General features: G+C 49.1%; 5 protein-coding genes across 5 annotated transcripts; 2 read left to right on the top strand and 3 right to left on the bottom strand.

Moving 5' to 3' along the window:
- Window positions 1-1,048: 1,048 nt before the first annotated feature.
- Window positions 1,049-3,198, bottom strand: COCSADRAFT_342382 (uncharacterized protein). Its single transcript, XM_007697131.1, has 2 exons — window positions 2,437-3,198; window positions 1,049-2,341 (listed from the first exon to the last, which is right to left on the bottom strand). Exons 1-2 carry the CDS (start codon window positions 2,822-2,824, stop codon window positions 1,062-1,064), a joined length of 1,668 nt encoding a protein of 555 aa, XP_007695321.1. The 5' UTR covers window positions 2,825-3,198; the 3' UTR covers window positions 1,049-1,061.
- Window positions 3,199-3,388: 190 nt separating this feature from the next.
- On the bottom strand, window positions 3,389-4,960 carry COCSADRAFT_218368 (uncharacterized protein). The gene has a single exon (XM_007697130.1). The coding sequence runs from the start codon at window positions 4,752-4,754 to the stop codon at window positions 3,486-3,488; it is 1,269 nt and encodes a 422-aa protein (XP_007695320.1). The 5' UTR covers window positions 4,755-4,960; the 3' UTR covers window positions 3,389-3,485.
- Window positions 4,961-5,228: 268 nt separating this feature from the next.
- COCSADRAFT_78841 (uncharacterized protein) lies at window positions 5,229-6,307 on the top strand (the record flags this gene model as incomplete). Its single annotated transcript, XM_007697129.1, has 2 exons — window positions 5,229-5,431; window positions 5,491-6,307. 2 exons carry the CDS (start codon window positions 5,229-5,231, stop codon window positions 6,305-6,307), a joined length of 1,020 nt encoding a protein of 339 aa, XP_007695319.1.
- COCSADRAFT_177800 (uncharacterized protein) lies at window positions 6,263-9,416 on the bottom strand. The gene is made up of 2 exons (XM_007697128.1): window positions 9,200-9,416; window positions 6,263-9,132 (listed from the first exon to the last, which is right to left on the bottom strand). Exons 1-2 carry the CDS (start codon window positions 9,405-9,407, stop codon window positions 6,611-6,613), a joined length of 2,730 nt encoding a protein of 909 aa, XP_007695318.1. The 5' UTR covers window positions 9,408-9,416; the 3' UTR covers window positions 6,263-6,610.
- Window positions 9,417-9,971: 555 nt separating this feature from the next.
- On the top strand, window positions 9,972-11,245 carry COCSADRAFT_342377 (uncharacterized protein; the record flags this gene model as incomplete). The annotated part of the gene is made up of 4 exons (XM_007697127.1): window positions 9,972-10,093; window positions 10,143-10,377; window positions 10,493-10,759; window positions 10,781-11,245. The coding sequence occupies 4 exons, from the start codon at window positions 9,972-9,974 to the stop codon at window positions 11,243-11,245; spliced, it is 1,089 nt and encodes a 362-aa protein (XP_007695317.1).
- Window positions 11,246-13,291: the final 2,046 nt, after the last annotated feature.

Genomic DNA, 13,291 nt, shown 5'->3' with positions numbered 1-13,291 from the left:
CATACTGACAGCTCATAGTGTCCTAACGTTGCTGCGCGTACCTGCCGCAACTGTGGATCGACCGAGCACATGGCCAAGGAGTGTGACCAGCCTCGCAATCCCGATACTGTTGTCTGTCGCAATTGCGAGAAGATGGGTCATTTCTCTCGTGATTGTACCGAACCCAAAGACTGGTCCAAGCATAAGTGCAGCAACTGCGGTGAGCTGGGACATGGCCCCAAGGTAAGCATTCCTCCTGTTGGGGAAGGGATCCATGCTAACTTGAATAGCGTTGCAAGGCTCCGATTGCTGATACCAATGACGATACCGGTGGTGATTCTGGTGGTGGCTGGGGTGGAGATACGGGTGACTCTGCTGCTGCTGCTGCTACTGGTGAAGCTTCTTGGAATGACGGTGGTAATGGAGGTTGGTAGACTTATGCCACGGCATCGTCTATTTCGGAATAACATTCCTGTTGGAGTCAGCAGAGCAGGCTATGGACAAAGATGGCTAATGTGGGCATGAACGATATGCCTTTTATTTTGCATGGACACTTGTAGGTGATGATAGGAGGAGATAGCCACAGTCATGAATGCATAATGGCGAGGCATTTATGTTAGATTCAGGTTGAAATGGAACTCTTCTATGACTACTGAGCTCATTATATGTACATGATTCTATGCGAAATTAGCGACAGTATACTTGAGTGAACAGATCGTATTTGATAAATTATCGGGAAAAGTACATTTAGATGTCTGAATATTTGCAGCGGGTTGTGGGTATTCTGGGCATCGTGAACTAGCCCAGGAATGCATACTATAGTCCTGTTGCGTGCGAACTAGAGTGATAGAAAGTGATTACGAGTGAGTGTCGTTAACATGTGTCAGCGCAGGCACAATGCTTGGGGCTTAATACTACAGTTAGCGGATTCAAGACATCGCAGATAAACGGAAGGGAATTGGGAGTTTCTCTTGTAATAGGGAACTACTAAGTTGGACTTGCGGATGTAGACATTCAGCGAAGTATCTATTGACTGCACTTTTGTCATACTGGTCATAACTCAAAACTACTCTCACTACTGACTAGTTCTTCTTACTTCTCGCACGCCATATCGGGTTCAAATAATAAACCGGAATACCGAGCAAGAAGATGGCACTGTAAATACCCGCCAACACACCAAACGCCCACTTATACCCGTGCTTTGCAACCATGGGCGTGAGCCCGTATGTAAGACCAAAGGAAACAATATTCTTGGTCCCCACAACAACTACTAGCGCAGGCCCAGGATGTTGTGCCCCAGCTTCAGACGCAAATGTCGTAGACACGATGAGCACGGCGGTAAACGTGTACTGGAACAGTGTCCACGCCATGTATGGACCCCACCAAGTTGCACCGCCTCCAGCAGTGTAGCCGTAGAGAACCAGCATTGCAGCACCGATGATACCCGGTGGGATGAGAACAATGAGATGGTGTTCCGGCTTGTGAATGCCTTTGTTTCGTCGCGCGGCGTAGAGAACGAACTTATCGCCGATGAATGTGCAATACACCATTCCCAGCACGGCGCCGATAACACCACCGACGTTGATAAGCCCAATGTTCTTCATGTCCCATCCGTAGTGCTCGTGCAACACGGTGTTGTAGGTCAGTGACATGCCGACGGCGCAGCCAAGCGCAACCGATGAACTCAGGATGGCGAAGAGGATGCCTGGGGAGTATAGACTCTGGAGCATGTGCAGATATGTCATAACCATAATCTTAACCGGCTGTTTTTGAACCGGCGACCAAGGACGCAGCTTCTGAAGGTACGTCTTCCTTGGTACATCAGCCTCGTTCGCATCCGCACTGGGCACGCTCAACCCCTTGTCGCCCACCCGCGCAAAGTAATCCTGCGCCTCCTCATCCGGAATAACCTTTGTAACCCCAAACTCATCCGTGAAAATCAGTAATCCATCCAGACTAGCAGGCGACCGCGTAAATTGCGTTTCGAAGCCTAGCAAAAACGCAACCACGAGTCCAAATCCGATGGTGATGACGAAAACCCAGTAGTACCACCGCCATCCCATCTCTTCATTTAGATATGTGCTCGCCAGGTTGATGGATGAGCTCAGCGCATTCTGCACCATCCAGTACAACCCGAAAATTCGGCCGCGCTCGTGCAGAAAAGTTATTTCGGTGAGCATGAGCGGGAGGAGTGACTCGGATGAGCCCGTTGCGAGACCCTGCACGATGCGCGATGCGAGATGGCCGTTATAGCTATTTTGCACAGCGGCGGCAATCGTAGCCGCGAGCAGAATTACCATGGAAACGAGAAAGACTGGACGCCGACCATATGCTAGTGCCAAGGGGAGAATAATGTAGTTGCCTATTTTCCATCTCATCCACATTAGTCAATTCGAAATTAGGAGAGTTTTTTTTTGGGGGGAGGGGGGGATTTGAAAGAGAATTTAATTAACGTACCCAGTCCAATGCACAACGTAGGCAGCGTAATCAAAAACACAATCTCATCAGCCGTATATCCCTGCGGCGCATACATTTCAAAAAACACATTCAAGATGGCACCGAGCCCGCCTGCAATCGATAGACCCATGATAGAGAACCAACAGCAACAAAATATGATGCCATATTTTTCCCACGGAGAGAAGTTGAGGGGGTCATTGGGGTTGCATGAGGGGACGGGGATTTTACGGATTTGACCGTCTTCGCGGATGAGGAAGGCGTTGCCTTTGACGTGTGAGTGGGTATTGTCTTGGGGAGGTTGAGAGATGGTAGTAGTAGTATCTTCTATGTAGTTGATTTCGGCATCGAGTTTGTGATCTAGTGAGGCGCATGGGTGTGGTTCGGCCATCTTGGATGGGTTGTCGCTCAGATAATAGAGCTGGCAACTCTGCGAAGAAGCAAGGTGGTGCAGGCCTTATGCTTGATATAGCCAGCGCCCATCTTGCAGCTGAATAGAGGCTGGCATCCCAGGGGAGTATGGAGTCACTACATGCTGGTTTCTCCACATTCCGCTGCAAGTGGCAGAGGGCTAGACTTCATCTACGACGTGGAACGGCCGAGTATGCGGCTGTGGATAGGACCAAGTTCCATTATTCTGAAGATCGGACTACAAGCACTCAGTCGTGTACAACTCTACTCCACATTTCACAGTGCTGAGGATGCGGGGTAGAGTTGAACTGACCAATGGTATTCAGGTTGTTCGACCTTGTAGCAATGGGAAATATGTGAGGGATATGATTAGTATTAAAAGCTTGAGCAAAGCCTACTACATGTGTGCTACTAGTCGACTCCCGATACGCTAGCCGCCCACATCGGAAGTTGATAAATGGTTCGGAAGTTTTCCGCTGCTGAGCGATAGATAGAGTAGTCGGTACGGAACATGCGGGCACAGTAACAAGAAACAAAGTTTCTTCGGGGAATGTGGGCAAACAGACTATCTCATCATCTCAACTCATAGCAGTAACTACCTATGGGAGTAAAACTCCACACTACATTCATTACGTCAGCTCCTACGCACTCGACCTAACAGCCCTCTGCCTCTGCCTCTGCCACTCCACCGCCCCCCTATACTGAAAATTATAATCCATAAACTCATCAGGTCGCATCTTGATCTCACTACTCCCCTTCTCCGTTGCCGGCTTCGCCGAATCACGACTGAACTTTTGGATCAAACTCGCTCGCTCATATCGCGCTTCAAACACCTGGTTCAGGCGTGCCGTTACCTCTTCTGAATTGGCCGGTGGTCCATGTAGAGTATTCAGATAAGCGCCAAGTGCCTCTGCATCCTCAATCGCCTGGCTCGCGCCTTGACCCTGCGTAGGTAGCATAGCGTGTGCAGCGTCTCCGATGAGGATGACGCGCCCACGGACCCAGGTGTCGAGCGGATCGATGTCGCGAAGTTGCCAGAGGCCGATGCGGTCAGGGAGCTTGAGCATGTCTTTAGTCCAATCTGGGAAGTCTTTGAAAGTCTCGAGCATTTTTTGCGGGTCGCCTTCTGTCACCCATGATTGTGCTTTGTCTGGGTCTTCGTTCATTTTGTCGTCGGGGACGAGAGCGACGACGCTGAAGATTTCGCCGTTGCGGGCGGGGCCCATGATGAGGCGACAGTTGTGAGCCATGAACATTGATGTGTAAGGTTCGGATGGGTTGATGTGTGCTGCAAAATCTGGTGCTTTTTGCTGGATTTCTTGTGAAGTCATCATGAGTCGATAGCATGATGCGCCTGTGGGCTTTGGCTTGATCTCTTCTCCTGCTACTAGCGGTCGCAAAACGCTGTGTATACCGTCGGCGCCGATGATGATGTCTGCTTGAACGATTTCTCCGTCTTCTAGTTTGATGAGTCCCGCCTCGCAATCGCAGTCGACCACACGGGAAGAGGTCCGTAATACAGGAACTGGACCATTTCTCACAGGGTCTTTGACAACTTTTGTGAGCTGTGCATGCAAGTCCTGTCGATGCCACATGATGCGATCGGCTCCGTATTTCTTTTGTACGAGCAATGGAATTTCGTTGACCATTTTGCCCTCCGAATTAAAGATACGGAATCCACTATCCACCATGCCATTTGAAGCTTCCAGCAAGTCGCTCACACCCCACGTTTCCTTTATGATGCGTGTCGCATTTGGCTGAAGAGAAATTGTTGCGCCAATCTCCGACGACAGACGTGATTGTTCAAGAATGGTAATTTCACGGTTCGGGCCTCGTAAGGCAATGGCAGACGCTAGTCCTGCGATGCCGCTGCCAACGATGATGATTCGAAGAGGTTTTTGTGAAGCCATAATGAAACCAAGTGATAGCGGAGACAAAAAAATGTGAACAAGGAATGTTCAAGGCAGGATTGACATGGTGAAGTTGAAGTTGTTGCTCCGAGAGATCGTACGCCCACCCCCACATTACGAGTGTCAACATGCACACACATCCCATCGAGAAGCCGAGGGTTTGTTGCCTCCAGGATTAATAAGGTTATAGTATAGTTGCATGATCAGCACACAGTTAGGAAGAAGTGGGGTGGACTTCGGAACGGTTGACATCCAAAATTATCATCTATCGGAACATGTGGGGGTGGGGTTGTGGGCGTGGTGTATGAGCCTCATCATGCACAGCCCAACACGAGATGGTTGCAACTGAAAGATAAAAGCGATAGCCTTGACTAAGACCAAAGAGCAATTCATCAAGATCAGAACCTACCGCTTTGGGAAAAACCAAAGCTTCATTCGCACGTTATATCTCATCTCAACTCAACTCAACTCATCATGATCACGACCACAACTAAGACACCAACCCTCACCTTGAGCGGCGTTCAAAATGTTGCCATGAAGATGGATGGCACAGATGCCAAGTTTGGAGACTGGCGAGATGACCTCGCACGAGACGGCTATGCTGTCATCAAAGGAGCTATTCCCCAAGAAAGGGCATTGAAATACGCAGACCGCATGTTCTCATGGCTAGAAGGCTTGTAAGTTCGTCTGAAATCCGCATTCTTTACTCATCCACATACTAACAAGACTACATTAGTAACCTCGGATTCGACCGTAATGACCTGGCCACAGCACACAAGGACAAGCTACCGCTCATCAACGAAAAGGGCATGTGCATCCACTACGCCGTCACACATGAGGACTTTGCTTGGGACGTCCGCGGCGAACCAGGAGTTGTTAGTGCTTTTGAGAAGGTATACAACGAGAAAGACCTCATTGTCTCCTTTGATGCAATCAACTTTACTTTTCCCGGCCGCTCAGATATTGCCCCCAACAAGCCGTGGCCACACCAAGACCAGAACCCAGAGAAAGCTGGATTCCGCTGTCTACAGGGTCTTGTCAACTTGCTTCCTAACGGTCCAGACGATGGCGGTCTTATCGTCTGTCCAGGCGGCCACTTGCTCTCTGAGGAGTTCCATGCCGCCATGAAAGACGAACCACGTATCCCGGCGTGGACACCTGAATGGTTCGGCTTTACTGAAAACGGCATGAAGTGGCTCGCAGAAAAAGGTCTCACATGGACCAAAGTCTGCGCGGATCCAGGCGATCTACTTGTCTGGGATAGCCGCACACCGCATTACAATTTGGCCTCGAAGACTCAGCAGCCGAGGTTTGCGATATACACGTGCTATATGCCTGTGGCGGATGCTTCGCAAGAGGACTTGATTCGCAAGAAGGATGCGTATGAAAGGTGGGTTGGCACAACTCATTGGCCGAATGCGATGCATACTGGTTCCAATGTTGCAACGAGGGATGGGGTGGAAGATCCGCACAACCGCTTCGAGCCGGTCAGCAAGCCGGTCATGAATGAGCGGACATTCAAGTTGACTGGCATTCCCTATATCAAAAACTAGTGTAGATAATGCGTGACAGATCTGTTTTGAGATGTAGTTTGTTTTCTTGAAGTGGATGTAATGTATCGCCTATACGATGTCATTAGCATCACGAATGATGAATATGATTAGTCGAGTTAACTAGTTAGTTTGAAGACATGCGAAATAATATACCCCATCTTTTTCTGTGTTTGAATCTGAGGCAGTGGAGTGTGGCAGCGGAGGTAAAAAAGTTGAAATTGGAGAAGCGTCAGGCGAAGTAATTTCCTAGCAAAGCACATGGGGTATCAATGTCGTGCTAAACGCTGCAAATTACACCAACGCTCATGCTGCAGAAATGTCACCTTTGGACATCTCTTTGTCCTTGTCACGTTTTTGAGACCCTTTCCTTCGTCTTCGCTCAACCTTGTATACATCGTTGAAATTAATATTGACAGCCAACATTTTGAGCTCGCCATCGGGGGAGTGGACCAGGTCACCAAGGAGAAGGTTGATTCTGGCTTTGAAGTCCTCGGCCAGATGACTTAGGCGCTTTTGAAGTGCTGGTAGTACGTCATCTTCGACAGACCCAGTCATACCCATTTTCAGTAATGGTGGCGGGAAAGGCGAGTCGGCATCCTGGTTGGTAGAAGCTGCGCGCGATCGCGCAAAAGGATCTGGAGTCGAGCTACCGTGGTTGTCCTTTTCAGAGAGACCCCACCTGCCAGCTGCGGTTCGCGTCTCAATCTTGGCAGCATGTTCTTGTCTTCGAGTGAACTCTGCAACTGAGCACGAGTATAGACCATCTACCGCGTCTTTGTATGCTAGCATGGTCTTTAGCAGCTCATGCAGTTGCGCCGTGAAGTCTGTGGTAGTGCTTCCGAGAAGACCTTTTCTCGTAATGTTGTCGAGGTACCTTGCGTGGGCTTCGATCATGTCATCGAGTGTGCTTTCTGGTTTGTTGAGCGCTCTTTGCAAATCGATCCACGACGACTCAATGACCTCAAAAAGAATGTAGTGCTGGAGCTGATTGACAAAGTGGACCATCTCGGCCATGGCGCAGCGCGCTTTCTTCCAGTCGGAGCCCATCTTGTCTGATACCGTACCCAACACGCCGCGAGCACCAGTCATGCAGCGACGCCATGTAGAACCAAGAGCAAACTCGACACGCTTTACTCTCCATAGAAAGTTGAAGACTTTAAGATACTGCTTGGAGCCAAATGGGGTCACAATGACATCTACAGGAGCATCGATCTTGTATTCGAGGGTGAATACGTCCCATCCAATCTCGCCATGCGACAGCTCTAACATGCGAGAATCGAGTCGGCGAAGAACGTCTGATGTGTCGAATTGGGCGTTGGAATTTCTGACAGCGTGTTCGAGCTGTGCGGTGAGCGTATGTCGGTACTGAGTGTTGGCGGGTCTATCGAGATTTGACGAGAGCGATTCCATGAGTACGGCAATAAAATCACCAGCGCCAAGCAACATGTACTTTTTCAGTGCTTGCAAATGATCAAATAGCTTGAACTTGTTCGCCATGAGGTCAATCAGACGAGCCATGGTAGTCTTATAGGCATCGCCGATAGATCTCTCCAGGTTCGCGGTATCACCATATTGCAGCTCCTTGGAAGCCTTTTTAGAGTAAGTGTCAACCCATGCTGCATCTCCGCAACCATAGCGAATAAAGTTGAGTGTCTTCCCAATGAGGAACACCTTTTTTGCGAAGTCCTCAGTAACAATGGTTGGAACCATCTTGTCGTTGAGTCTGTACTTGTCTTCCCATACACTTGTCGCGCCGCCCTTGCCCTCGTTGCCATTTGCTTCGAGAATCTCGTCTTCGCTCTGCTCAGAGACGAAGAATTCTGCGAATGGATCAGCCAGCTCGCCATCGTAGACCCACTGCCTCAGCATGTCGTAGAATGGGCGGGTGACGTCGGAAAGAAGGCGCTCAGCAAAGTTCATGACGTAGGGGTCGCCGTGATTGAGGGAGAAGGAATGGATGAGTGCAATCAGTTCGCCGCCTTTCTTCTTCTTTGATTCTTCCACCATCAGACTCATGAGTCGCAGGCCCATTGTCGGCTCTCTAATCCATATGACGCACCGCTTGAGAGTGACTCCGGCTTTGCTGGCGCCCTGGTGCGCTGAGCCCTCACCGAGCTGTGCCAAGGCCCTCTTAATCTGGCCCTCGAGCGTAGCAACCAGGCCGAGGTACGCCCTCAGTTCCTTGGCCAAAGCCGCGCGGAAACTCTGCTCTATCAGACCGCCTTGGCTCTCATCGACAAACTCGGCAAGGCCTTTGTACAGGATGGCGGGCTCAGCAAGGGTATGCAGGAGGCTGATAATGGGCACAGGGAGGGTCGGTGGAAGTTTGAGGGCTGTCGAGGAAGGAAATGCCAGATTGGCAGACGAGTAGCCCTGTAACGTGAAAGGGAGCTCGCGTAACAGGGTCGGTTCTGAGGGGCCCAATTCTGGCATTTCGGCGGCGTTAGCTGCTTTGGCCTGCTGCTCTTTGGTCGTGTCTTGGGAGCGCCTCTCGCGTCGCTTCTCTGGCTTTTCGGCAATAGTCGGTGGGCGTGAAGGTGCTTTGGGTGAACCGGCATTGACAGGTAGCTGGGCAAGGCCGGGTTTCGCAAAGGCGTCCTGGAATGCTGGGGCAGAGGTACGCTTAGAAGGTGTAGTGGGCTCACGAGGAAAGCTGCGCAGGTCTTGGGCCACAGGCGCATCGGGAACTGGCTCGCCATTGTCCGAGAGTTTGTAGAGGAAGTAGAGCATTCGCCATTTCTGGTCCAGTACCGTCTGTGTCTCGAGGCGCGAGAGCAGATTATGCAGACGTGCGCTCTTGTGCTGATCGTTTCGTGGGCCTGAGACTGTTATGTGTTAGTAATGTGTATCTTTTCCATGTATAACCACATAACACGCAACATCATCACTCACCCTTGCGGTCCATCAGGCTGGCGATGTGGTGGACATCTGGGACCAGGGCGGGATCTCCTGCCGACGTGAGTTCGTCAATGGCAAACTCAAACGCGTCTTCGAAGCGCTGGTTGGCGGCCTCTTCATCATCGTTGGGATCCTCAGGTACTATGCGCACCAGCAATTCGTTCAACGCGTGTTCGACGCGCTCACGGTGGAGTTTTGCCATGGTGGCGCGTTGTCTGGTTGTGGTGTCGACACTCACCAAACACCATCGCGGCGGGGCAGCGCCCGTGCACCGCTCCTCAACATCGTCATTGCCCTCCTCTACCCCATATCCCTAAACTCACACATCACCCACATAGCACCGCGCTGAAGCCATCATTTCCATACTGCCCATGAGTTTCACATCTCGCTCTGATAACTTCACCCACTGCAACCACTGTGGACTACTTTTACTACACATTGACACTTATTGGAGCATTCATGACATTTCCAGTGTCTTTCACTATGTAGCTATGATTAGTTCAGATAGATAGCTTATAGAAAAGTGCAGTTGGAAGCCTAATATAAACCTCTTCTTACGCCAAAATTCACAGTATCAGTGGGGTTTGCCTCTCTCTCACCTCTGCTACCTTGTCCCAGCAACCACCCTGTGCCTTTGTTTCTCCAGGTGAAGGACAATGCCATATACAGACCATCGATACTGTCTATATCAATCTTACCCAGGCCTGTCTTTTCCTTCTCTTCTCCTCCAACATCCACCAAAGATCGCTCAATGGACCAAGACACGATGACTACGCCCTATACTACACCTCCCGGTTCTTCAGAGAGGCGCACCAGCATCGGAGAGACCTCTAACCCGATCGTGATTTCGTCACCTATTCCCCAACTAAAGCCATTCAAGCCGCACCAGTGATTGTCTAATTGTTCTCCAATGCTCAGTGACTAACACTGCTTCCAGGATGCTCATGCAGGCTCCCGTCGCAATTGAGTGTAGTCCAGATCTCTCTATCAAGTTCACTATACACGAAGAGCTCCTTCGTTGCCATAGTAAACTGCTCGAGGAGTGCTTCACCAAGGCCAAGATTCTTAGAAAGCAGTTTGAACAGACCGATCACCTTCGTGACCAGATTGCAGCACATGTCTTCCCAGAGGTCACTGCAGAGGAGTTTGCAGCTGGTGATCACGAAGAAAAGGTAAGCTTCCTGAGACAACTTGGAAAGAACGGACTCTATAGTTATCATCACCATTACAGACAAAGTCCAGTCGATCTGGTATCAGTATGATGACACCATATTAACATACCTGTAGGCACTGCCTCTTATTATCCGCGCGTACGAGAGGTTCCCTATGCCTGGCTATGGACCAGCTATCAAGAAACTGATCAACAATGCAACGCAAGCAGAAGTGCAGTCGAAGCGTGTCAAGACATGCATGTTGCACGACGCCATTCGAGAAGACAACACGAAAGTACGTCTAACCTACATCGACGCCTTTGGTCTGCACGCAATTACAGAGAAACTATTCGCTGCCATCCATCGGATCAACAAGAGGGAGATTACTAGAGCCAAGGATAAGGTTTTGCGAGCTGCAGCTTAGAAACGGATTCTCATACTAGAAGCGGAGCCAGATACTGTTCAATCAGTAATGGACTGGATCTATCAAGGAAAAGTGGAATTCGAAGATCCACAACAGCTCTACAACACGTTGCAACTCGCTACACAATTGGATGTCAGGGCACTGAGTGAGTTTTGTCACTCCGAGCTGTACAATACCGCCAAAGACCATATTGAAGATGCTGTGGCCAACGGTACATCGCTCAAAACCATGCTGGGATACGGGCCTGGTCCAGGTGATCGCATCATGAAAGTAGTATTCAAGCATGCATTCAAGGATCACGACACGCCAAAGAGGCTTCGAGAAATGGTCATCAACACTCTGGCCAGCAACCTCAATGCAGAGCTATGGACTGAAATCAAGGACGTGGTCAGTCACGGCATGGCTTTGCAGATCATCGAGGCAATGCTGGAATATCAAGAGCAAGTTGAGGAAGGGGCTACGTAACCATGCTGACATTAAGTATGAGGATAAAAGAACCCGTACTATGTCTCCAGTGTCTGCCATCAAGGAATGATCAAGTGGCTGGGGTTGGAGGTAAAGGTCGATCTACTTGGAAATATTTGCTGAGCCAAGAACGACTGGCGCTTTTATCAGCACCTCGATTCAAGGTCTGCACACATATTGCTGATACATTCCGTGGTTTTTTCTCATGACAGATTGGTTACTTTCATTGCTTTTTGTTTTCTTTTCCACACTCGGGTTTCACTCGAATTTGATCATCTTCACATAGTTTGTCGGCTTTCTCCTCAGAAATCGATGAGTTGTAATATGGTTTAACAATTCACTGCCTTGTACTTGAAGATTGCCAAAATTGTGTTGGATGCAGTCTGTGTTGGCGACTCTGGTTGACCTCCGTGCTAGAGTTTCTCAACTGAGCTTCAACTTCATATAGAGGTCAATTATCGATAACTTTCTTGCTTGAACAGTTTCTTCAACAGAAATGATTACTTAGAAGTATGCAGCAACACTAAATTGGGGTCAGAGAAAGCAACACCGATTCGATGGTATCGTTGTGGGAACTTACCTAGAGAATTTCGGGACGATTCAAGTCACGCATAAGAAACTATTTCTCCTCTTCTCCAGCTTCGGCTGCAACAGCGACTCGTTCTGGAGAAGCGAGTACAATACTGGTTTGCTGTGCAGCACGGGCTCCAATAATAGTTCGTTGTAGAGCACTCAACGCGAGCGCAGCAAATGCAAGCGACAAAGAAAAATAGAGCTTCATGTTCGCAATGGAAGACAAGGGGTTCCGAAAATGCAGTGTTTTGATTCTTGTGTTGCTCAGAGAGCCTAAGAGATGTGGGAATCCAGAAGGAAGTGCCTACTACGTAGTGTTTATATTCCACACATCAATATACATTGTGGACACTGCTCTGAAGAATTCACACAACACACAATGCAAAACTGGACCAGTTATTCTAACAGCTCAACCCATATTGTGTATACGAGATAGACCTCGTTGAATTAGAGTGCGGCCGAAACATAGACTACCCCATAAGTATCTAGTTAAATGGATTCGCATGCATTTACTACAACAGGTTAGCCTTAGATTCATACAAATCCGAAACAAGTCCCTAGAAAGACCTACTAAGACAACAATCGTGCTAGCGCCGGCAATGTGTTCTTATGAGTACAAGAAAAGGTCACGGCTTGTGTTAAGCAAGATGCTAAAAGGAAATTTTCTAGATTAAACTGCTGATGAATTCGGTGGTCGACTTACATGCAGTAAGTATGTACCAAGCAATACTTGGAATACGATCGCGACGGATCGAGATTCTGCCGAATGAAATGGCAATGTTGATTTAAAGTACTAGAAGACGACAAACAGAGAAAGCCTCATATTATTTCATCAATAATATATTGGTTATACAGATGATACGAATCTTAAACATGCTATCATCGTGACCTACATGCTACGTTCATTGTGTTTCGTAGTCCAGACCAACTTTTTCCTATATCGAAGTCCACAATGACGAAGTAGGCTTGCCAGAAGAAACACAAACATCCAACCCGACATCATTTCATCTGCATCTACACCTCTTCACCCAAGCAATCAAACCTCCATCTTGTTTTTCTCCACTCATTATGCAACGTCACCCTTCCCTGGCGCATCCAAACTGGCATCCACTAAATTTACTAGGCGCCAACCGCAGCACCCTTTGTGCCCACCTCTACATGTCCTGCAACTATACAGTCCACCCAGTCCGCATCCTTCCCTACGGGAAACCCCACTGTACAACTCATCGCCCACACATTTAGTCAATCCTCGCGTCCCCACTGCCGCTATTTCCCTAAGCCATTGAAAACGACACTAAAGTAGTCGTGTGCAACGCTCCAAGTTCAAGTTCAAATCTTAACCGAGGGCGTTTTTTGGTGTAACAGGTGGGTGCGGATCGATTCGATCTGGGCCGTGGGTGGTACGGTGCAGACTCGAGGAAAAGGTATTGGTACGTAGGAAAGGGGGAGGATGTACATGTTGTGTCCGGAAGA

This window comes from Bipolaris sorokiniana (genome assembly GCF_000338995.1).
Source record: "Bipolaris sorokiniana ND90Pr unplaced genomic scaffold COCSAscaffold_1, whole genome shotgun sequence".
Classification (NCBI taxonomy): domain Eukaryota; kingdom Fungi; phylum Ascomycota; class Dothideomycetes; order Pleosporales; family Pleosporaceae; genus Bipolaris; species Bipolaris sorokiniana.
Note: the sequence above shows the minus strand (reverse complement) of the source record. Positions and strands in the feature narration are given on the sequence as shown.

Bases quoted from the DNA above. Each gene is read 5' to 3' on its own strand.
- COCSADRAFT_218368 (XM_007697130.1), bottom strand. From the start codon at position 4,754: ATGGCTTCACAAAAACCTCTTCGAATCATCATCGTTGGCAGCGGCATC.
- COCSADRAFT_342382 (XM_007697131.1), bottom strand. From the start codon at position 2,824: ATGGCCGAACCACACCCATGCGCCTCACTAGATCACAAACTCGATGCC. The intron at 2,342-2,436 runs GTACGTTAATTA...GATGGAAAATAG, and splicing joins TACGTTGTGCATTGGACTGG to GCAACTACATTATTCTCCCC.
- COCSADRAFT_177800 (XM_007697128.1), bottom strand. From the start codon at position 9,407: ATGGCAAAACTCCACCGTGAGCGCGTCGAACACGCGTTGAACGAATTG. The intron at 9,133-9,199 runs GTGAGTGATGAT...AACACATAACAG, and splicing joins CAGCCTGATGGACCGCAAGG to TCTCAGGCCCACGAAACGAT.